Source organism: Mustela nivalis (genome assembly GCF_964662115.1).
Source record: "Mustela nivalis genome assembly, chromosome: 14".
Classification (NCBI taxonomy): Eukaryota; Metazoa; Chordata; class Mammalia; order Carnivora; family Mustelidae; genus Mustela; species Mustela nivalis.
In genome coordinates this window covers 1,527,865-1,552,774 of record NC_139033.1, presented here as the reverse complement: position 1 = coordinate 1,552,774, position 24,910 = coordinate 1,527,865, and the positions used below count along the sequence as shown (strand labels likewise).

General features: G+C 50.5%; 1 protein-coding gene across 3 annotated transcripts in view; it reads left to right on the top strand.

Annotated features, from left to right (window-relative positions):
* The window catches only part of WSCD2 (WSC domain containing 2), a 116,493-nt gene that overhangs the window by 47,623 nt on the left and 43,960 nt on the right, over positions 1-24,910 (top strand). For 2 of the 3 annotated variants that reach the window (XM_082700104.1, XM_082700102.1), the window contains exon 2: positions 16,557-17,478. In XM_082700104.1, coding sequence (XP_082556230.1) covers positions 17,100-17,478 — 379 coding nt within the window. In that variant the 5' untranslated portion in view covers positions 16,557-17,099. The remainder of the gene's footprint in view (positions 1-16,556; positions 17,479-24,910) is intronic. The other variant, XM_082700103.1, reaches the window with a different exon arrangement.

Genomic DNA, 24,910 nt, shown 5'->3' with positions numbered 1-24,910 from the left:
AGACAGGAAGATTTTACAGTCTGGACCGTGGACCAGCAGCAGCAGCTGCCGCCGCCTCCCTGGGAGTTTGTTAGAAACCCACATTGTCAGGGTGCCTGGGTGGCTCAGTCGGTTAAACATCTGACTCTTGTTATCAGCTCAGGTCCTGGGATCAAGACCCTTCATCCGGCTCTGTGCTCAGGGCAGAGTCTGCTTGTCTCTCTCCCTCCCCCCACTTGCTCTTGTTCTCTCAAATAAATAATAAAATTAAATCTTAAAAGAAAAGAAAAAGAAAAGCACATTGTCAGGCTCTCCGCCCTGGACCTGCTGAATCAGGAACTCTGGGGGTAGGGCCCAGTGCCCTCCAGAGGTTTTCTGTGCTGACTCCAGTTTGAGAACCCCTGCTTTGTCAACCCTGGGGATCACATCGAAGCACGGAATTGCCTAACTGAATCAGGTCAAAAGGGCACGTCAGATCCCAGATGGGACCTAAAGCTTCAGCCCCAGGTGGCCTATAGCCTGTGGCTCTTTGGTCTTAAATGGCTTCCTCGTCTCTGATTCCGGAGACTTTGGGAACCGACTCACTGTTTGAGTAGCACAGATAAGTTTCTTCTGGTGGGGCTGGTGTTTGTATTTGGGATTCCTTCAGAAATGGTGTGCTCGGGGCACCTGGATGGCTCAGTGGGTTAAGCCTCTGCCTTCGGCTCAGGTCATGATCTCAGGGTCCTGGGATCGAGCCCCGCATTGGGCTCTTTGCTCCGCGGGGAGACTGCTTCCCCCTCTCTCTCTGCCTGCCTCTCTGCCTACTTGTGATCTCTCTGTCAAGTGAATAAATAAAATCTAAAAAAAACAAAAAAAACATATATATATGGTGTGCTCCAGAGACTCAGTCAGGACTTGCTAGAAGGTTCCATGCCCCAAGCTACAAGTCAACCATGGAGATGAGAAGACTCTGAGGCAGGGTTCCCAGCCCTGAGGAGCACATGTTCCCTTTGGGGGAAAGATATCCAAGAGGCAGTGGTGTCACCAAAAACCTTTAGAGGCCACAGAACCCTGGGCTGAAATCCCAGCTCTGCCTCTTGTGAGCTGAGTGACCTACCTGAGCCTCAGTTTCTCATCTGTACAATGGAGAGAATAGCACCCACCTTACAAAATTATGAGCATTTGAAATTCCACATTACAAGCTCTGGAAGCTAACGAAGTGTCATTGTTAGTGCTTGAAACCATCGTAGACCCCAAGATTTTATTTTATTTTTTAAAACTTTAATTCCAGTAGAGTTAACAAAGAGTGTTAGTTTGAGGTATACAACATAGTGATTCAATAATTCTATATGTTACTCTGTGCTCCCTATGATAAATGTACTCTTTCATCCCCATCACCTACTTCACCCTTCCCCCTCCCCTGGACCCCAGGCTAAGAAATCAGGTTGTCCTCTTTGATGGCAGAGGCCCTATCTTCTTTGGGGCGGGGTGGCGGGAGATCGCTACAGCACCTGGCATACAGCAGACACACAATAAATGCTTGCTGAATGAAGAAATGAAAACACGTTGCACACCCCAGATGGTGGACATTTGGGGGAGAGTATTGGGCTCTTGTGGCCCAGAGCAGGGGTCTCTCGAGGTGAGGAAGGAGAAATTTTCTCCAGAGATGATGCATTTGTGAAGTTTCTCCAGGACAAGCTCTCTCACCACAGATAGATCCCCTGGTCTGTATCAGGCCTGGGGAGCAAACCTTGGCTTGGCAGGTAGCTGACGCTCAGTGAGCATTCAGTCACTGAATGAATTAATCATGGTTTGAATGGGAGGGGGCAGTGAGTAGGAACCAGAAGACATTTTAGGTAGTCTTTGTGTTTTCCAAAGGAGAAACCGAGGGCACCCAGAGGACAATCCAGTTGCCTTGAGACACATATGCATCGAAGGAGCTTGAAAGGTTGGGGGGGAGGAGGTAGGAGAGTGAAAGACACTTGAATCTGAATCCTCACCTGGTGATTGCACCGGGCGTCAGTCCTGAGCCTCTTCTACCTTCACAGCCACCAGGACCAGCTATGTCATTTACAGGGCCTCCTGGAAAATGTGGATGCTTCCTGTCCAGTAATTGCCAAAACTTTCAAGATGGCGGCCATAAACCAAGGGTGGGATCCCACGGGACCACACGGAGCACGTGCCCAGGGAGAGGGCCCTGTGACCACTTCATTTATAGGCGCAGAAACCCCAGCTCGGACAGGCTGCACATTTTACCTGGGCTACCCCATCTGTCCTCGGGTGTCCAGATTCGAACCCACGGACCTTAGCAGTCATCAAGTCTGCTCCTTCATTGTGCTGACCTGTCCCTGAGCACCCTGGGGGGCTGAGCGTCTGAGTGCTCTGACTTGCTGTCTGGCACTCTGGGCTGGGAGGAGAGGAGCTTCCCTGTCCCCGCACCCCCCCAGGGACCTGACTGCTCCCCTGCTTCCCTCTCCCTCCCAGGACTGAAGGAGACAGACCTCCCTCTGCCTCCCCTAGGGGAAGATTTATTCCTGGGAGTGTGTGGGTGGATGCGTGTTTGTGAGGGAGCTGTTTGTCTAAATTTAAAGCCATCATGTCAGCAACAGCCTATGAATGTGGAGACTGGTGAGGTCTCTCCTTAAGAAGAATCAGGAATAATTTGAAGGAGCAGATGCCCCCCCTCCTTCTGACTTCTGCCCCAGGCAGGCCCCAACCCTCTGGCAGCAGGGGGTTTTAACAGGAGATGGGAATGAAGGAGAGCACTGGTGGTTGAGCGCTGGCTGATAAATGGAAGGGCTGAATCACTTTATCGTTCACCTGAAGCTAGTGTAACACCATATATTCACTCACTGGAATGATCATTGCAGGTAAGACACAGCTGCTGGGGCCAGACGCCCGTGGGAGACCTCAAGAAGCGGCCTGTGTTGCCCGTTTTACAAGCTGGAAAAACAGAGCCTCAGAGACAGGCCATGCTCTACTGAAGTCTTAGGTTAGGCAGGGACAGCTAAAGTAGGATTTCAATGATGCCAGTACTTTCCAGAAACCCCGTGCTCTCATCCAAGTCTCGGCTACCTGCTGGACTCAAACATGAAGTTAGCAACGGTTGTGATTTTTGAGACCCAGCAGTGTGCCTGGCCCTGTGCTACAAAGTAGTTTATGTGCATTCCTGGAGCAAATCCTTTTTTTTTTTTTTTTTTTAATTTATTTTTTTAAAGGAAGACTTCACACTCAGTGTGCAACGCAACACAGGGCTTGAACTCACAACCCTGAGACCAAGACCTGAGCTAAGATCAAAAGTCGGATGCTTGACCAGCTGACCCACCCAGGGGGCCCCTTGGACAAATGCTTTAAAACAACCCATGAAGTGGGGCCACCATCCTTATCCCATTTTATGGATGAGAAGTCTGCAGCCAGGGGAGGTAAATGGCCTCCTCTCCTGCTCAGTGCTGGTGATGAAGCCAAGATCCTAACTCAAGTCTCCATGCACTCTCCATCTCTTTCTTTAAGCCATAGCCAGTAGGGTAAGAAAGAAAAGACGGGCAAAATGAAAAAAAAAAAAAAATCCCTCTTACACCTACCCTGTGAGAGGTAATGTCTTTATGTACATTGGTGAGTTTCCATCCAGCTGTTTTTCTCTGCCGAAGGGGACAGTCTTGCTCCAGGCGGCTGACCTTCGGTGTTCCGTAATTGCTGAGCAATTTAGAGATGCCTGGAAATCTATAATTCATGCGCTCGTCTTTCATCCTGGTCACTGGAAGGCAACGAGGCATGGCTGTCACCCGGGGAGAATTTCAACCTTGACACAGGAGGAGATGGTATCTTAAGGACTCAGAGCAGAATTTCAGAACCTCAGACCCTGCCAACATTAAAACGGACCCCAGTATCCCAGCACAGAGCGCTAGGCGTCAGGGATCCTGGTGTTGGAGCTTATGATCTCTCTGATGACAGAGCAGTGGGGGGAAATCTTAGAACTGAGCTGTAGAAATGATTTCACTCTGCATCTGGAGCCAGAGGGGCTCAGAGGGGTGTTCTGGTCCATTCCTCTGTTCTTTTGGTAATCCCAGGGCACAAGGGGCCGTGTTTGGTCCCAATGAGAAGCTTTGGTTTCTGGCTTTAGGTGTAACCCAAAGCATATCTGGGTGTCACCCAGGGTCTGCTGTCTGTCATCCGGGAGTCAGGTTGGAGGCTTCCTTTCATGTGCCGTTAATGGGGATGGAGAAGCCGGAGTGAGTCCGTATACATGCGTGCTGTGAGGGAGGGTGACAGGCTTGGGGGTGTCCGTGTTCATGCATGCATGTGTCTCTTCTTGATGACATCCAGATGGCGAAACAGGGGGCTGAGGTATTGTCCGTTTTCGGCAGTGGTTGCCTTCGTGGGAGGGGACATCTCTGTTGGATGCCAGCAGATCTCTCTGGACCACCAAAGTCCACACTGAAGTCCCCAGACCCCTGTGCCTTCTAGAAGGGGCTCCTTTCCCTCACTCCCAGCTGAGGGGTCTCAGAAGGGGCACCAGCTGCCTGGGCACACTCTCTGGAGAAAGCCCTTCTGGCCTGGAGCCTTTGGGATCAGCACACTTGCCACAAAGAGGTCCAAGGGGTCAGAGGTTGGTGGTCTCGGAGGTCGGTGCTGCAGCCAGAGGCAATGTCACAGGGATGTTGTGATTAAGGTTCTGGGGTTGGACAGGCCAGGGGTCAGGTCTTGCTCTGCTCTACTCACCAGCTTGGCCTTCTGCCCAGGTGACTGGCCTCCCCCACCGCCCACCCCGACTGGCTCAGCTGTAAGGTGAGAATAAACCCAACCTGCCGAATAGAGCCAGGGGAGAGAAGCAGTGACGTGGTGTAAGTGGAAGGGTCTGGCACACAGTAGGTGTGCTATAAACAGCAATTTATACTTGTCCTTTTCCCCCAGGGAGGGCATCACGGCTTTCAGCAGGGATCTAGGAGGTCTGGGTAGAGTCACTGGCTGACTCCACCTTCCCCTTTGGGTCAGTGAGGAAAGTGGCCTGGGGATTGTGAAGGGTCCTTTCTCCAGCTCTGATGGGCTGAGCGCCTACCTCTCGGTTCTGCTCTAAGAACAGAGGGGTCAGTGCACTGGGAGGGGAGAGAGCTTGAATGTGAGCAGCTGGGCTGGGGGCTCAGAGACTCCCTCCCCCCAACAGACAGACCCCTACATACACATCTGCACATGCATACATGGACCTCTACACTTACACACACACAACCATACATACAAACATGCATACACTTACACACGCACACCTACAGACACACACATACCTACATACCCATCTGCACCTGTGTACATAGACCTCCACAGACACACCCACACACACACACACCTACGTACATGCACACCCACACCTGCACACACACACAAACACGTAGATACAGACATACATACACACACCTACACAGACATATATGCCAACCCATACATAGATACGCATGTACAAACATACTTACACCTACACAGACAGACAGACACACACACACCCCTATATGGACACATGAACACACATGTCACACATGCACACATATACATATGAGCTTGGGCAGAAAGATGGGGCTGAGGGATTTGGGGGTGGGAGCAAAGGTTCTTGCCAGGGAACCCCCTGGTGAAAACCCCTCTCCATGGGGCGCCTGGGTGGCTCAGTGGGTTAAGCCTCTGCCTTTGGCTCAGGTCATGAACTCAGGGTCCTGGGATCGAGCCCTGCATCGGGCTCTTTGCTCAGCGGGGAGCCTGCTTCCCCTTTTCTCTCTGCCTCTCTGACAACTTGTGATCTCTCTCCCTCTGTCAAATAAATAAATAAAATCTTAAAAAAGAAAAAAGAAAGAAAGAAAGAAAAGAAAACCTCTCCTGGGAGTAGTTGCTCATGGGAGCTGTCCCTGGTCCTAAATGAGAGTGTAATCCACCTTGGCCAGCTGGGAGCCAGTAAGTGTCCATGGACGGACTCGTGGTGGTGGCAGGGGGAGAGGCATGAGCACGGGGAAGAAAGTCGTAGGGCCTCAGGCTTGGTCTGGGAACTGGTGCTACCTGGCCTGGCTGTGTGACCCTGGGGAACCCTTGAACCTCTCTGAGCCTCAGGTTCCTCATCTGGAAACTCTCAGACTTATTCTCACAACTTCTAAGGACCCTTTGACTCTATGATTTTATGTTGGCGTAAAAACAATAGTAATAACGATGGGAATAGCTAAAACTTAATGAAGCTTTACTTGGGTTCAGGTTTTGCACATGGATGAGGGTTCTCTGGGCCTCAGTTTCCTCTTCTGTAAAAGGAGACTGTTTTTCAAGGCCAATGATTTCCAGACTTCCTTCCAGCCCTTTGTCACCTGCTCTGAGGAACTTGCTAAGAGAGTAGGGGCACGGGGGTGGTCTTTGAGCTCTGGGGTAGGAAGGCCCTACGCCTTTCTCTGCTGTGATCGCCACAGGAGAGTGTGATCTCAGCCTCCATTGCTGAGAAAGGACCCAATAGTAAATATTTTGGGCTTTGAGGGGGTCACATGGGGTCTGCTGCTGCTTATCCTTCTTCATAACCCTTTAAAAATATAAAAGCCATTCTTAGCTCTAGGACTGACAAAAACAGGCCAAGAGCCAGTTTGACCCGAGGTCACAGTTGGCCAACCCTGATAGTGACAAACGTTCTCACTTCTTCTAAGGGCTTGGCATCTCACACGGTCAGATCAAACGCCGAGCCTGCCCTTGTGGCCGGAGCTTTCCCCTGAGCCCCACCTAGAAAGAAACTCCCCAGCCACCACTGATCGCTTGGCTACTTCCCAGCTCCACCACTAAACAAACATTTTTCCGCTCCAGTCCCAGCTCAGGGTCACAGAGTCGGCACCATCCCCTGGGACAAAAAGGGTCCTCCCAAGTGCCCTCTGCCACTCCTCGTGGTTCCTTGTGGGAGACAGGTGTGGCTCACGCCACAGTTCCCACAGGCCCCTGGGTGCTGGGGTCCATGCCCCAGCGCCTGGCCCCTGTACTGCCTGCTCGGACCCTGCCCACCTGCTTCTAGGATGTGCTGGGCCCCTTCCCACCTCCTTCTCTGCACTGTGTCCCCTCTGCCTGGGACAGCCTTGCCCCGGATCTTTCCACGGTCACCCCCTTTCTCATTGATCAGCTCTCCGCTCCAATGCCGCCTGATTCTCAGCGGATCCTTCTGCAACAATGCTACCCAGAATGTCTCTCCCCTGCTCTTCTCCATTACTAGAGCTTTCAAGCAATTTTAATGGACTTACAGCGAGAAAGACATTTTACAGTTAGGATTCAGTATACACACACACACACACAACTGAAGCAAAAGGTTCACAAGATAGTTCTTCTCCCTGGCTGCATGTCAAGCCGTAACCGTTTGCTCTGTTCCTTCCCCCTGTCTTCTTCCCTCCCCGCCCCTCCCCTCCTTTCTACTCCCTTCCCGCCTTCCTCCCTAGTCTCTGATACCCCCTGTAGGTCTGCCCCTGTGGGTAAACATTCTGCCCAGAATCACCAGAGCCATCCATTATCTCCCCCAGACAATTAGCAACCTATTAAGGAACTGTATGCAAATGTGCCCTAATTGACCTGCGACAGAGCAGCTCCTGGAGGAGAAGGACGACTCCAGATGGCTTAATGATAGGAATTTAGGGCCTTTCTTTAGACGTCCCTCTTGGGGAGGAAAGTGATCTGGGCTCCAAGAAAGGCTGCCAGCTGACAGGAAAGGCCAGGGGACTGGGCGAGCTGCACCTTGGGCTGCTTTCATCAAACCCTTGGCAGGGGGAGCTGCTACTTACCCCTCTCAAGACCCTCCCCCACTCTGTCCCTTCCTGTACCTCGGCCCCTTCTCCTAGGCCAGAGTTTTAAGGGCTTATGGACATCCGCTCTGGTGGGTCCCGCCTTTTCAGGTGTAGGATTGCAATCCCCCTTTTTAACAGATTTTTACTTTCTTAAAGCAGTTTTAGGTTCACAGCAAAATGGAGCAGAAAGTACACAGATGGCCTGGAGGCCTCCTGCCCCACTCCTGCGCAGGCTCCCCCACCACCAACGTCCTGCAGCTGAGTGGGACATTTGTTATAGTGGGTGGATCTACGCTGACACGTCACTGTCACCCAGAGGCCACAGTTTATGTTCGGGCTCACTGGATTTGGACAAATTTGGACAAATCTATAATGACCTGTATCTGCTGCTCTGGTATCACATAGAATACTGCCCTGTCCCCCAAATTCTCTGTGTTCCTCCCTATCCTTCCTTCCCCCCTCCCCTGCACCCCTCGGCAACCACTGATTTTTTGACTGTCTCTCTAGTGTTGCTTTTTCTAGAATGTCCTGTGGTCAGAATTGTAAAGAACATAGCCTCTTTGGGTTGGCTTCTTTAACTTTGTAAGATGGATCGAAGCTTCTGCCATATCTTTTCATGGCTTGAGAGCTCATTTCTTCTTAGCACTAAGGTATATTCCATTGTCCAGGTGCACTACGGTTTAGGTATCCATTCACCTACTGAAGAACATCCTGGTGAACTCCACATTGTCCCGGTTATGAATAAAGCTGCCGTAAGCCTCTGTGAGCAAGTTTTGGTGTGAACCTATGTGCTCAGCTCCTTCGGGTGAATACCAGGGAGCGTGAGTGCTGCATCACATGGTTAGAGTATGTTCAGTTTTGTAAGGCTGCCCTTTGAACCCTACCCCCGGCAAACTCTTATTGAGTCCCTGCTGTATACACAGCCCCACAGAAAGCGAAGTGCCCACATCTTCTCATTCAGCACTGATTCTAGGCCTTGCAGCCTGGCATGTGGCCCGCCATGAGTCAGGAACCTGAAGCTTTCTTGGCCCCTCTGTCTCTGTCTGTTTTCTTTCTTTCTCTCTTTGCGGACTAACTTTAGCTCTTTCTTTGGCTCTGTGATGACAGCTTCTCGTCCAAACAACAAGCAGAGAGTATCATGTCTCAGATCCCATCTCCACATTCTGGGAGAAGGGGGGCAAGGACAGATTGGCCAGTTTTAGATCAGAGTCCACCTGTGGTCAACAGCAATGGCGGTGGGCATGTTATGGGGTACAGACATGGCCACCGGGGCCTGGCCCCCATAAGCAGGGGCTTGGAGGTTACTCACTAGACCGACCCCCCAGAATGGGTCCTCCACACCTACTGTGGGTAGTCAAGACTCATCACAACAGCTCATTGAATCTTTATCCTTTTCTAAGATGAAGTCTGGACCAACGGTATTGGTCATGAGAAGGGGGGAGATGGTTTGTTGAGTTGGCCAATGTTGGGACATAGTATGACCATCTTTTGAGAAATTGTTGTGTCCATCTTGGCGGAATGTGGGGTCCGGAGCCAGGCTCCACCACTGCCTAGCTGTGTGATCTTGCACAGATGCTGTAACCTCTCTAAACCTCAGCTTTCTCATCTGTAAAATGGGGCTAACCAATGAGACCTTTCTTTTAGGAGGGTTAAAAGTGCCTGACACATAGTAGGTGCTCAATGAACAAGAGGGCGTGCAATTATTACAGTATTCTGTCTTTGACACACTTTAGCTTGTCTTTCCAGTGAGACAGGGTTGATTGGCCACATCTTTGAGGTGAGGAAACTGAGTCTTGTAGAGGCAGGCCACTTGCCAGAAAATCCCACAGCCACCATATGGCTGACATGGGGTCAAACCAGAAATGGCTGCCTCTGGATCAGATCCTTCTCCATGGTTCTCCCCTGCTGGTTTCTACTCACTGTGGCCCCAGCCTGATTCTCTGCAACAAGTGAAGAAGGCCATAAAATTTGCTGGTGGAGCAAGAGGCACTAGAGTCATTACCCAGGGAAACAAAATTTTAATATTTATTTTTAATGGGCACCATATGCTCCTTTTGATTTTTTTATTTAATTACATCATGGCAGATGGCTGGGTGTTAAAGGCCATTAAGCTAATGGCACTTTGCCTTCTCATTTATTTTCCTGAGTTTTGGGAAAGATGAATGATAATGGACACGGATGGCGAGCTGTGGATGCTGGGTGGTGGCGGGTGAGTCCCGTCCTAGGAACAGAAGGAAGGAAGTGCGGGGGCTCCAGGACTCTTCCTGGAGGCCACGTGAGAGGCTGATTTTAGGATACTGCAGCAAGGTTCTCCCCCGGTGGGCACACACATAAATGTGTGCAATCTGGGACACCATAATCCCACATTTCGGGTCCCCAAAGCAAGTCTGTATGTACTGAAGTGCCCATTGTACCTTTGCACAGAGCAGCCAGGAACTGGGGAGATCCAACACGGCAGGTCCATCATGGACCCAGTGGCATCATTATATGGCGGACACCCATGAGGAGAAGGGTATGTCCTACCGGGGTGTCCACACACCATGGAGGGGTATAAAGTTCTTCCCCAGGTTCATTGGGTTAAGAAAACTCTAGATTCTTGGAGCACCAGGGTGGCTCAGTCATGAAGCATCTGCCTTCGGCTCAGGTCATGATCCCAGGGTCCTGGTATAGAATCCCACATTGGGCTCCTTACTCAGCAGGGAGCCTGTTTCCCCCTCTACCTGCCACCCTCCCCCCATTTATGTTCTCTCTCTAATAAATAAATAAAATCTTTAAAAAAAAAACAGAAAGAGGGACGCCTGGGTGGCTCAGTTGGTTAAGCAGCTGCCTTCGGCTCAGGTCATGATCCCAGCATCCTGGGATCGAGTCCCACATCGGGCTCCTTGCTCCGCAGGGAGCCTGCTTCTCCCTCTGACTCTGCCTTCCACTCTGTCTGCCTGTGCTCGCTCTCGCTTGCTCTCTCTCTGACAAATAAATAAATAAAATCTTAAAAAAAAAAAAAAAACAGAAAGAAAATTCTAGATTCCTAAAGACCATGAGTGAAAACCACGAGACTGGCATATAATTTATAATGACATTTTGGGGGCTATTTCATGACTTCCTTCATTTGCTAAATGGCTGGTCCAGGAGCAGGAAGGATGAGAAAGAAGAACTTTTTTTTTTTTTTAGATTTTAGTTATTTATTTGACAGACAGAGATCGCAAGTGGCCAGAGAGGCAGGCAGAGAGAGGGGGAAGCAGGCTCCTCGCCAAGCAGAGACCCCAATGCAGGACTCAATCCCAGGACCCTGGGATCGTGACCCGAGCCGAAGGCAGAGGCTTTAACCCACCAAGCCACCCAGAAGCCCCAGAACTTTTTAATTAGGCTCCCTAGAGAAGTGTTTGAGGGATGGTTTTCCATGTCTCCAAGCTCAGGAAGAACCTTTGCATTGAGGCTGGGATTCCCCAAGGGGGGAATAGGTAAGGGGAAGCTGGCTGTTCTGGTGATCTACTTGGTGGTAGCATAGCACAAATTTGAGATATAGACAGTTGGGCACTTGGATTCATGCTCTGTGTCTTGCAAGCTATGTGTTTGGGCAAATCACTTCATCTCTGTGATCCTTGGCTTTCCTCATCTATAAAATGGGTATAATTATAATGACATCTCATTATTGAGTGGTCCTATGTTGCCTTCCAGGAATCTGGACAAAGATCTACGTACACGAGATTAATTGTAGGGTTACTTATTTATAAGGGAGGAAAACTGGCAGTTTCCTCCAGGGAGAGTGAGGGAGGTTGTAAAAACTGACCACCTGACAGTTACCCCATCCCAGGGTAGATGAAGCCAGGGCTGGGGGTGTTGACTCACCAGCTCCCGCCATTGCTTCCAAATGGCTTTTGGGAGTTAACTCCCCGGGAAGGACACATACAGTATCCATGAAAGACCTATCAGATTGGCAAAACTGCAAAAGGCTGACAATGTTGAGTGTTGATGCTGATTTGAAGCAACAAGAAAGCCCATACTCCAACTGGGGGGGAGGGGGGCTTGGAGCACGGGTATCAGGAGATGACAGGTTCAAGTGTTTGCAGCAGCCGGTGAGGGAGTTTCATTCTACCCCAGCCATACAAGCTAGAATTAATGACACAGAAGCTCTGTGCAGGAAAATGGGGTCCTCCTGGAAAACAAAACAAAAACGGTGCTGGGCAGGCAAAACCACATACATGATCTACAAATCATTACAGTAAGAGGTAACACATAGGTGACACTTGGGTACATGAACTCATTTGGTTCTCCCCCGGATCCTATCAGAAAAGTACTATTATTTCCCCCATTCTAGGGATGGAGAAACTGAGGAACAGAGAGATTAATAACCACCTAAAAGAGTCCTCGAAGGGATTAAATGGCCCAGTGGGAATAAGGTGCTTGGCATAGTGCCTGACACAAAGTGAATCCCTAGCAAATACTGGTGATTTCTGGCTAATACTGTTATCATTAGGCTAAGACTAAAATTCTATCTCGGGTCTCCCAGCTTCTTGGAGAGCCCCGGCAACATCTCCTACTCAGAGTGTGAAGAAATCACAACCTGGGAGCTCTTTCTTGGCTCCCAAGCTTGGATCGTCTGATGGGTCAGCTGGTCCCTGGGCGGGTGCCCTCAAGTCAAGTTCACGGGGCTGGAGAGAGAGAGGGAGTGCCCCCTGCCTAGGCTCATGGGTTTCCAGCGGGATCTGCCTGCCCCCCAAATCTGGAGAAGCAGCTCTACACACCCCCCAGGGGAGGGAGCTGTGGGCAGCTGAACCTCCCATTTTCCTTCCCCGCAGGGCAGCTCTGCCCCGCCAGTCATTTTCTTGGCAGCTTGGCACCAGAGGTTCATTCGGTGCTAAAAATAGGCTGTGTTTAGACACTCTGAGACTCCAGCTGGAAACACGAGCTGCAGTAACCAAGTGCTGCCGTTCTTGCAAAGGCAGCCACTTGCCCTCCCCCTTGTGGAAACTCACACTGGCCCCGGGGAAGGAAGGCAGGGTAGGCATCAGGTCATCCACCACATTCAGTAGATGGGGAAACTGAGGCTCAGAGTGTGCTCATGCAGAACAGAGACGGATCGAGCCTAAGAGCTCATGGCGAGCACTAGCTCCAGCCCTTGGTGGGCTGTCCCATTAGGCCTTTCCGGGACCCCAAGAAGAAAACTCTATGGTTGACCCCTTTCAGAAAAAGAAAATCGCAACTCACAGAGGTGAGGGTACGTGCCCGGGTCTCACGCCTGTAAGCAACAGGAGAGAATGCTGACAGGGTTGTGGTTTCCAACACATAATGGGCCAATGAAGACCGAGATGTGAGGCCCCCACGTACCCCCTGCCTGGGGTTGTAGATGTGTTGTCTGTGTGCTGGGGAGGACCGTCCCCTGCCTTACGGGATTGCTGGGAGGAAGGAGTTCGTTCAAATGTATTGCAAAGCCTTTGAAGGCAGTGTCCAGCGTGTGGCAGGTGTTCCACAAATGGCATTCGCTTCATGTCCCCATTCCCTTTGGGGTCAGAATTTCTGTCTGGTGAGAGAGACAGAGAGAGGGAAAGACAGAGAGAGCAACCTGGGGATGGGGGAGTGACAGAGGGTCATGAGAGGCAGAGAAGTCTTCCGGGTTCCCTTGGGGAGGCTCAGTGGGGGGCCCTGAACCCCAGGATAACCCAGAGCTGAGAAACGGAAGACACTGTCTCCACAGAGTCCTGAACATTGTTCTCTGAGGCTCTTCAGTGTCTGGTGACAGGGTTTAGGTTTAAGCCCCCAGGGGAGGTCATTCCCCTGACTCTTTTCACTCATGTCCTGTACGTCTTGGGGACTGCCTGTGCTCCAGATGTTGGGGCTCACTTGGAGAGAGAACAGACAGGATGCTACCACCTCTGTGGAGAGCCCAGCTTCCGAGGTGCCCTCCCTCCCAGCCCTGGCAGGTGTGTGGGTGGCTCAAGTCAGCCCCACACAGCCCCAGCCCCCTGGAAGGAGTCCCCCTCCTCACAGTCCCTTCCCGGCTGGGCCGCCTTTACTCCCCACATCACCAGTGCCTCCATCTCTTTTTGTTCCCTGCCAGCTTCTAATGAGCTCATTATCCTCTTAAAACCCATTTGGCACCCACTTAGAGAAAAGATGTGTTGAAATAGAAAAGAACGAGAAGGGAACAACAAAAAAGGACTAGACCCAGAAATATCTTCAGAGAGACAAAAAGCCACAGGGAACACAACAGCCAGAATCTCTGTCGTCTCCACAGCAGCAAATGTGCTGCCGAGGCAAACGCCTTTGAAGGCAGCTCCCACGTGCCCTTACGAGGAGCGAGGAGCGGGGCGGGGACGTGCTTCCCTGGAGCGCCCATGCCAGGCCCTTGGCAACGTCTTTAAATGCAGTCCTGCCAGCTATGTATCTTTGGGGAGGTGTCAAGATTCTTATGCCCACTTCACAGGCCGGGCTTTTCAGCCGGTGAGAACAGGTGTCTTGACCCATGTCATGCCACAGGTGGGTGGAAGAGGCAGGTTCTGAACCCAGGTCAGTTCACCTCCAGAGCCCAGGCCTGTCTGCTTCGGGAAGGGCTGGTGTTCCACCTGCCCATCCCCATGCTGGCTGCTGGCTGGGTCTCATCCTGGCCCAGCTGCAGAAACATCTGGCCCGTGTGTGATTTGCGCGGAATACCATGGCTCATCCCCCACTGCCTGGGGGCTGGAGGCTTTCAGGTTGATTAAGAAATCGGTCTTTCTAGATTGTTGGTGTGACCACGAAATTTCACTGACTCCCCGCGCAAGCCATTAGAACCCCAACCAGACTCTTGCACTTGCCTTCAAGGCTTGCTGTGTCTGTGTGGCCCTGGATAGATTCCTTAATCTCTCTGAGCCTCACTTATCTCCTCTGTGAAATGGCTACTATTCTCTCTCCTAGGATTGGTGTGGGGATTGAGTCAGAGTCCATACGTGTTCAGAGCAATGTCTGCACATAACAAGTGCCCAGGAGACATTAGCTATTCATGTTATTGCTGTTACTTGTCTTCTACGTACCTCTCCAGCAGGATTTATCACTATCTAGTACAGCCATTTGGTGTGATGTTGTCCCCCTCAGTAGACTCTGAATTCTCTGAAAGCGGGACCCTGGACGATTTATTCCCAAGCACACACAGTAGGCGAGCAACACACGTGTTTGAATGAGTAAGGAACAGGCAGGTGGCCGGATGGGGGGAGAGCTGTGTAAATGAATGGGGTGCTGTAGTTCAGATGGATGGAGACACAAATGGGGGGTGGGTGGATGGACTGAGTTGTGGGCAATGGATGGATGGATGGATAGATGGATGGAATGATGGATGGATTAAAGGATGATGGGCAGATAGATGGATCAATGGATAAACAGGTAGTTTGACTCCACAAAAGCATGGATTTGGGGCTGTTTTGTTTCTTGATCTATTCCAAGTGCTTTGAACAATCACTGGTGCCTAGTACGTGCTTAGTACTTCGTCCCGGAATGAATAGGATGGCATAGGGAGGACTGATGGAATCTACTACGAACCACAGTTAAACTCCCATGTTGCTCTGGACTGGAGAGGAGCGGTTACCCCTCTGATCTTCCATTGGGGGCCAGTTAATCCTGGACATTGGCCAAGATGGTCCCAAGGCCCCCTGCTGGTGAGAATATGAAATCGCATTGGCCAAAAGGCATATTCTGTTTCCTAATTTATATTCTGTTTTCCTCTTGACTAATGATCCTTAACGTTTACTCATAAAGCAGTGCCCTCAGCCCTCTGTGCCCATCACCATTTTCTGAGGGCACCTTGTTATACCTGTAGGTTTCCCCTTCTATCAAATTCTGGTTGGAGAGGTCCAGAATCTTCATACTTGACCAGGCTCTCAGGTGATTATGAATCAGGGGCTCTTGGACCACGCTCTGAGGACCCCCTGTCAAATTAATGAGTCACTGGTCACCGGGAGGCAGTGGAGATGGGCTACTGCCTCAGGGTCTCTCTCCCAATCCCCCCCGGTACCCAGTCTGGGTGGGAAAAAAACCAAGTCATAAAAGCAGTGGTTACGAGCTGTGGTTTTGCCTTTGGACTGTCCTGGGTTGAAGTCCCAGCTCCACCACTCATTGGCTACGTGGCCTCAGTTTCCTAATCTGTAAAGTGAGGAAATGGTTACCTCCCCTAGGACCACTGGGAAGAATGAATGAGTAATACACATAGAGGGCTTGACACAAAGCTGGGTATACTGTAGGTGCTAAATAAATGCAGAGCGAATGACTCTGTTGCTAAATAATCCTGATTTCCTTTTCTTCCTTGGATAGAGGAGAGAGGCTAGGACACTGATCTCTCCTACTCTAGAATGTGAGCCCTATCAAGGAAGGGGCTTGGTCTCTCTGGTTCACAGAGTTATCTCCAGAACTTAGCACAACACCTGTTTTATAGTAGGGGATCACTAAGTATTTCCTTGGTGGGGTGGGAGTGGGGAATGAATTTGATCTGGTTCAGAATCAGCCAGGTCCAGGAGGCAGTTCAGCAAGGACCCCAGGAGGTGTTTTTCGGACCTAAAACAATTCATGAATCTGTATATATCTGACAAACATATAGGAAATAGGGAGGTGTAAGAACTTGGGCTTGTCCAAGATAAAGCTTGTCCCAAAATATGGGCCCTGTAGGAGTCAAGCCCCCAGATTCCCAGTTTGGTTTGAAGAAAAAGGGAGGGATTCTAGAAGACCCGGTCATGCTGCATGCTTCAGGACATGGTTTCCTCACTTCTCTGGGCCTCTACATCCCCCTTGAGAAGGTTTCAGGGAACCTTTGAGGGTCTCTGTGAGCAAGCTTCTTAAATCTGTGTTCGTGCTGCTTTGCAGGTCACAGCTTCAAGCCTTAATGCTTAAGCTGATGGAAGCCCGCCCGCTTCTGATGGAAGCCCGCCCGCTTCTGTTTCCATGAGGTGGACACGCTGAGCTTGGCTCCCAGCTGCAGAAGGGACCAGAAAACTTCCCTGAATGAAATCATCCAGCCCTGACAGGCCTGAGGAGCCGGGAAGAGGCGAGAAGTGAGCTGGCAGATTTCTCCTGCAATTGCTGTGGTCAAAGTTCTTCGGGAACTCTCCATGACAAAGAACAAGATGTAGGAAAATGGGACCAGCTCCTGGATGTTGGGCCTCTTTTGTGGCCCAGAGAAGCTTGCCTTGACCACAGGAGAGTCCTGTTCTCTTGGTCTCGGCCAAGTGCCAGTCTTGGCCTTCTGCTCTGGTTTTGGCCATCACTTTCACGGAGGAAAGAAGACTGCAGACCCCCAGGGATTCCATCCCTAAGGGAAGCTTGGGAAACGCAGCCCCCTCCTTCCCCTTCCTGAACCCCTGACCTACCAGCCGAACTCCCAGCGAGCCAGTCCGGAATGAGCCTGCTATGGCCAAGCTCTGGTTCAAATTCCAGCGGTATTTCCGCAGGAAGCCCGTGCGTTTCTTTACCTTCTTGGTGCTCTACCTGACGGCCGGGAGCCTGGTCTTCCTGCACTCTGGCTTTGTGGGCCAGCCGGCCGTCTCCCAGAACCAGGCCAGCCCTGCTGCGGGGGTCCCGGCTGAGGGCGCCGAGCTGCCCTTCTTGGGCGACCTGCATCTGGGCAGAGGTTTCCGGGACACAGGCGAAGCCTCCAGCATCGCCCGCCGTTACGGACCCTGGTTCAAGGGCAAGGACGGGAGTGAGAGGACCAAGCTGGGTGACTACGGTGGAGCCTGGAGCCGAGCCCTCAAGGGGAGGATCGTCCGGGAGAAGGAGGAGGAACGAGGTAAGGGGTAGACAGGGATGGTGGCCAAGCAGAAGGGAGGGGCTTGGAAGAATATACCAAGAGCCACCAGGTCTCAGCATATAATAGGAGCCAGCTGCCATACAGTCACTGCTATCCATGCTGGGGCGGTGCTGTAACCCGCATTTTAGAAGCTCAGAGATTAAGTAACTTGCCCAAGGTCACACAGCTTGTTAACAGCCAAGCATGGATTAGGATCCTGCAACCATTAGAGTTCAAAGCTAACTCTTCCTCGCAGCCTTCTCCGTCTTGTTAAATAACACACGAGAATGAAGCAGCATCTATTGAGCGCCTACTGTGTTCCTGGGACTTTTCTAAGCCCTCTACGTGTATTAAAGTGTTCCTACGATTCCACATGGATGGTGCTGTTATTCCCATTTTAGGGATGGGGAAACAGGCACCACAAGCCCAGGCCTGTGTAGCTGGTAAGCGGTAGAGCTACTGCTCTCCCGCATGCTTCACTGGATCTCTTGGTGATGGCTCCCGGAGGACATCATTGCCCTGGGCACATGTCCTTGCATTTTCCTAGCCTTTCAGTCAAAAAGGGCTCTTCTTTGTGAGTGCAGTACCTTATCTGATTTCTACCCCACCCCACGGACTTGAGCAAGAACCATGATCCTACAACCAGGTTACACTTTGGGAAACTGAGTCTTGGTGAAGGGGGACGGACCCTTGCCCAAGGCCGGAGAGCGGTAGAGTTGAAATCAAACCCAACTGGTCTGAATGCTTGGCCCCCTGACAGTCTCCCGAAGTGGACCAATGTCTCCCCAGCAGCTGGCTGGCGTGTGGGGGAGGAGCTGGCAACCCCGCCAGTCCGGAGATGAACACAAACGCACGTTTTGGGAGTCCGGACCAGATGGTTTGGGAAGATCCAGCACCAATCAGGACAGAAGGAAATCCTCCCCAGCCTTTGTGTTTCCTGCCACATGTCACACTTCCGCTGTGATTCAGCGCCTAGAAAACCCCTTCTCTCTCCACGGAGGGAAGCAGGATTGATGGTGGGACTGCCCCTCCCCCATCCCCCGCAAACACGTTCCCTTGCTTCCGTCCCACCCCATACCTGGCTCAGGAGCCAGCCAGGAGACCCCACCATCCCGTCCTCAGGGATTTCCTAGAAGCTGCCTCTTCAAGAACACTGCGTTCACAGGGAGGTGAAGGAGAAGGTGGGAGGTGGCAGAACAGATTGGGGGACTTGGATTTGTATTCCACTTCTGTCCCAGCCGGCCATGTGACTAGGCACATGGCTTTACCTTCTCATGCTTCAGTTTCGTCATTTGTAAAGTAGGGACAGGAACCCCACCCGCCTGGGCTTTTCCTGAGAGCTCACTGAGACAGTGGTTGTAAAAGCACTTGGCACATAGTGGTTCTTAAAGGTGGCCAGGAAACTCTCGTGGATCTGCCTGGGGGAAGAGACCCCATCCTGTAGGCACGGGAGAGGTTTGAGGTGCTGCACTGATGGAGAAATCAGGAAGTGGCTACTCTTTCCTTCTCCACCCACTTGGCTGTATTTCTCCCCAAGTACTCCCAACTCCTTCTGGTAGTTTGCAAGACCCAAAGTTTTTCACAAGCCCGCATCTTAGGCTATACTGTTATTCCACTTAGGATAAAGTCCAGAGTCTCCTACTGTGGCCATCTCTCAGATCTCATCTCGTAGCACTCCTACTGTCCCTCTTACTGCCGCACCCCACCGTCCTTCTTCCCTTTCTCTAAATGCACTAAGCCCATTCCTAACGCAGGGTCTTTACATGGCCATTTCCTTCTCTGTGGGATGCTTTTCCTCTGTATCTTTCCATGGCTCTATTCCTCCCTTCCTTTAGGTCCCCAGTCAAACCTCACCTTCTGGTAGAAGCCTTCCTAAGGAAAATAGCCCCACTTTGTACCTGGTCACATCCATACTCCCCGTTTATTTTTGTGACAGCACTACCAACTTACCATCACCCAAAAGCATCCTCTTGATGTCTTTGCTTACTTGTCTGTAGTCTGCCTCCCCTACTAGACTGTCAGCTCCGTGAGGGCAGAGATGTTGCCAGTCCTATTCCCACCATCCCTCCCTACCCCGGGTGGGTGTTTCTGTTCATTCAGCACCTGGGACAGCGCCCAGCACAGGCATGGTGCTCAGTACCGACTTGTTGAATGAATGAAAGATCAGATGGACCCGTGAATGAATAATTACCCTTCTGTCTGGAGTGCCTCTGAGGGTCAACTCTACTCTTCCTCCAGCTCTTATCTTTGCTCACCTCCAGGAAATTGTCTGTGATCCCCTGCCAGACTTGATCAAATGCTCCTCCTTCCTCTCTGGTCTTTGTCAGGGCCCTTAGGCGAATGATAATCACCTGTGCTTGTCAAGGTTCCAGACAGAATATGAATTTCTTGTGGTGCAGTTGATACAAACAACACTCACAACACCTCAACACCTCCCAGTTGTGAGAATGAACTCACTGCCACTACTACTAGCAGTTATTATCAGTTCTTGAACACCTACATCATGCCAACCACTGTCCGGTTTGTTTTCCGTATGTTAAAGATTTTTAAAAATTTTATGTATTAGAGAGAGAGAGAGAGTGCAAGAGTTGGCGGAGGGGCAGAGTGAGAGGGAGAAGCAGACTCCCTGCTGAGCAGGAAGCCCAACACAGGGCTTGATCTCAGGACCCCAAGATCACAACCCCAAGCCAAAGGCAAACACTTAAATGAAGGAGCCACCCAGGTGTCCTGTTTTTCACATAATATTTGAATGGAATGTTATATGTAAGATGCTTATCACCTCTCCTAGTTCATAATAATAGGTCACTTAATCGGTATTGTTACTGTCTATAGTAGAAATAGTAACTACCACCTCTTGAGTGATCGTTGTGGTCTAGACCATGTTGTAAGTGCTTCATTGCCTTACTTAATTATCACAACAACTCAGAAAGTTAGAAACCAACTGTTATTCTGTTTCACACATGGGAAAATCTAAAACTCAGAAACCCAGGTCACATGGGTAGACGTGAGGAACTGAGATTTGAAACAAGGTTCATTTCATTCCAAAGCTCTCAAGCCTTTTTCTATACCATGCTAACCCTTCTGCCCCTGGACATCATAGATATTTTATAAAATGTAAAGAGAGAAGAAGAGAAACTAAACAAGGAGCCGGAGCCTAGAGCTCACAGCAGGCAGTCTTCGGAATCAGGCAGCGTTATTAAGAAAACACAAATCCAGCCTGTCCTTGATTAACTTATTCAGAGTTCAGCGAGGAAAGACAACATATTAGATTAACACTAATAAAAACAAGACGCTTATCTGACCTGACGCGGAACACATTTGGTTTTTCTCTGAAGCTGGCAAGGGCTCTACTTGATGCAGTGATGCAGGACTTGGGCTGTCAAGGATTCAGAGCCCATCCCCGGCTCGGAGGGGAAGGAGGAGCCACTCCAGGACTGGGGTGGGGCAGTCACTTTGGATGTACCACGCCCACCTTGTGGGCTCCTTTAACCTCCCCCAGCCCTGGAAGAGCCTGTGCTCTGAGCTGCTAAGTCAGGGTCCACCTGCCAGTTCTGTAGCTTGCTGACTGTGCAGCTTTGGGCAGGTCTCTCCACCTCTCTGAGCCTCCGTTTCCTCTTGTAGCTAAGAAGTACATAACAGCAGCAGGCTATCCTGCAGATTACCTAAGACGAATCGATTGTGGGCTAAGTGCCAGGCATGCTTCCAAGCACCTTGTACCTGTTCCATCCCACAATCTTCATAGCAACCCAGCAAGGTGCACGCTGTTGTTAACCCCATCTTACAGGGAGGAATCAGAGGTACAGAGAGGTTAAGGCAGTTGCCCAAGGTTGTCCAGCAGGAGGAGGGAATAAACTAGTGATGTGAACGCTGCTATTTTGAATCTTACCTCTGAACCTTGACCATTGTAGCCCCTCACTTCTTGGTATACAGGAAGGGCTCAGCCCAGAGACTGGCACATAGCAAGCACTTAAGGCATAGCAGCTTTTATTATCAATATTATAATTCCACAGGAGAAAACAGAGAAGCATAAAGATGATGGGACTTGCCTAAGGTGACACAGCTAGTCACAGGCAGAGCCTGTGCAGAAAACAAATCCAGTTTGATTTTGAAGCCCAGGCATGAAGAAAGACGGTAGGGAGAATCAATCTGCAATTTTGGAAAGAGCAGCGGGGCACCCATTCCCCATCTCCTACAGTTGAAGATACAATCTTTGCGGGCTGTTGAGGGTCTAGTCTATGTCGGGGACGGTGTATCCATACCCTCAGCTTCCCATGAGGCAGCAACTGGAGCCCCTTTCATGGACAAAGAAACTGAAACTCAGAGAGTTTAAGTGACTTAAACAATGTCACACAGCTGTCAAGAAGTGACTCCAACCTGAGTCTGAGCCTAAAGCTCTTATTAACCACTGAATTGTACAATCCCCACCTCACTCCATCCATCCATCCATCTCATAGTTATCACATGCCCCCTATGTCCTCTGCCCAGTGCTGTTTGGTGGAGACACAGGAATGATTCAAGAGCAGTTTTCCCTCTGAGGAACAGTCACAGTCCCTGGGGAGGCAGACAGGCAAGTAAAACGAAAAATTTGTATGTTCAAAAAATAACTTGGTCCTGATTATCAAAATCACACGTGCTCATTGTAGAAAACTTAAAATGTGTAGGAAGAGAGAAGAAAATACAGATCAAAAAAAAAAAAAAAAAAGAAAAGAAAAGAAAAAGAAAATACAGATCATCTGCCTGCAACCACCATCTATCCTCGGTGTCTTGCCGGTCTCTTTCCTTCCCGTGTGTATTGACAAAGCACATCTTGTATTTAGATAGCATTGTGTCTTGCTTTCCCCCATGCTAACACCTTTTTTTGTGGTCAGAATTCTTCTGTGATGAGCCTAAATCATTTCTGGTTTGAAAAAGGAATGGACAGTGTCTGGAGAATTGTTTAGAACAGCATTAGGGAAGGGTGGGGGCCAGGGGATCTGGCATCGTAAGGGAGGGATCCCGTTCAGCCATTGGAGTGTATCATGACTGCCTTCCTGGAGGAAGAGACTATTGAGCTGAGTCTGTGGTATCTGTAGCCTTTTGACCAAAGTGAAAGATGCATCTCTTGTGCCTGGGTACACAGAAGCCTGGGTACAAGCAGAAAATTTTATTCTCTGCACTAGGAAACACAGACAGCACTGGAGTGGTCATCTTGAAGGATGGAGAATTCAGGATGGCAGAGAAAATAACTCCTGAGCCTCTGCTCTGTGCCAAGCCTGGTGCCAAGGCTCAGTGTATAGGTTAATACTACTTACTTTAATAACACCCCTTTGTATTCCTGTTCTAGCACGGCTATAACAGAACAGCAGGAATTAGGTGGTTTAAAGCAACAGAAATGTATTCTCTTGCGGTTCAGGAGGCCAGAAGTTCAAAATCAAGTTGTCAGCAGGGGCGTGCACTCTTTAAGACACCAAGAGAGAACCCGTTCCATGCCTTTCTCCTGGCTTCTGGCATCACCAGCAACCGTTGACAGTCCTTGGCTTGCATCTGCAAAACTCCTGCCTCTGCCTCTTTTCATATGCCTTTGCCTTGTGGCTCTGTGTCCTCAGATGGCCATCTTTTTATAAGGACACCAGTCCTATCGACTGCTGTGCCATCACTTTGATATGCGCTCGTACCTTAATGAATCACATTTGCAATGACCCTGTTTCCAAATAAGGTCACATCCTTAAGTTCTGAGTGTAGGACCTCAGCCTGTCTTTTTTGGGGGGTGGGGGGAGAGGAGTGGAACACAATTCAACCCATCCCCTCCCCCACTTTCTTATTCCCACTTTCCAGGCAGGGTAATGATATATCCAGGAGCTCAGACTGAAACCCAAATCTGGTTGACCCCACAGCTGGTTTTCTTCCCACACTCTGTAATCCCTCCCGGTTTGTGGAATCTACTCACGGATAGTAAAGAAAAGGAATACAGATCTGTTTGTGTTTAGTTATCCTTTTAACAAATTACCTTTATTGAAGAGAGCAAAATTTCTTGAAAAGGAAGATTAATTGAAGCAAAAGGAAAAAAGGAAAGGAAAGCGGGGAGGGGAACCCACAGTGGGGAGGGCTCTGTTCCAGCTGCCTGCGTCCCCCCGGGCTCCCCACTCCATGGTGCCCGTGCCGGAGATAAATAGTCCAGCCGGGGCGACTCTGCCGTTTCAGCAATATTTGAACAGATGCAGAGATGAGCTGATAGATGGTGTGAACTCGGCCATTTATCCCCCCTCAAGTTGCCTGTGGTTTTGCCTGAGTTTTACACACCTGGCGTCCCCCCTCGTCTTGGACACATCGTGCCACCACAGCAAGATTTGAAGGCAGGGCGCTGGGGAAATCGCTGAGGCGGGTTGGCGGGGGAACCGCAGTGATGAGGTCAGCAGGTGGCTCACACCGGGGCCGGATGACGGCTGTGCTGACCGGGGGTCCGCGGGGAAAGACGCTCTAGAATCGCCCAGGCCAGGGAGGAAACATTCAGAATTTGTTTCCTAACCCACAGAGTTCAGCCGTTCCATCAGGTCAGAGTGTGTAACACACCCATGTTTCTCCAGGGCATTCACGAGGGACCATGTATCTCCCCCCCACCTCACCCCCACCTTGTTTGAGCACCTGTTGTGTGAGACCTTGCAGCCTGATGTCTGGCCAGATGGGAGGGATGGAGAGGAGGTAGCACAGCACTTAAAAGTGCAGGTTTTGGGACAGATGGACATAAGCTCAAATCCCAGCTCTCTTCTAAGGGGTCCTCTCTCTCCCAGCATCGCCAGGGTGGTCTCTCTGTTGGGGTCAGAGATGTCCTCCTCCCAGGCCAAGACTCACCATGGTACACATCCAGGGGCATGGAACAGACAGGCCTGGGCATGGGTTTAGTCTGGACCCTCAGAGCGGGGTGGATTCAGGCCCTTTGGCTTGAGTATTAACATGTAAATCAGTGTCACTTTGGGGGCAAGGAACAAAAACCCACCTTGAACCAGCTTAAGCTAAAGAGGAAAATGCATTGTGTCTTGTCACCCAACTGCAGAAGGGACTGGAGTTTTCAAAGGAGTGATGTGTGCCCTGTCTCTCTGTGGCTCTCCTCTCTGCTTGCCTCCATGGGTTTCATCCTCCTAAACAGACTGACTTTAGTCCCAGGGATCATGTTTCTTGGTTGCTCTGGGTTTACAGACTTGCCAATGTCATTAACCCAAGGGAAACAGATTTCTTTCTCCCAGCTTTGATCTGCAAGAATCCAGAGTCTAGACCATGTGCTCTTCCCTGGAGCAATCAGGCAATCACTGGCTGGTGGGAGGGGCAACATAATTGGCCCTGCCAAGGTCAGGGGCGGGTAAGGTCTATTAGGAGAAAAAAAAAACAGAAGAGGTATTGCTTTGAAGGTGTGAACGATATCATGACAGCCCCCCCACCCCCATTCACTCCAAAGTGG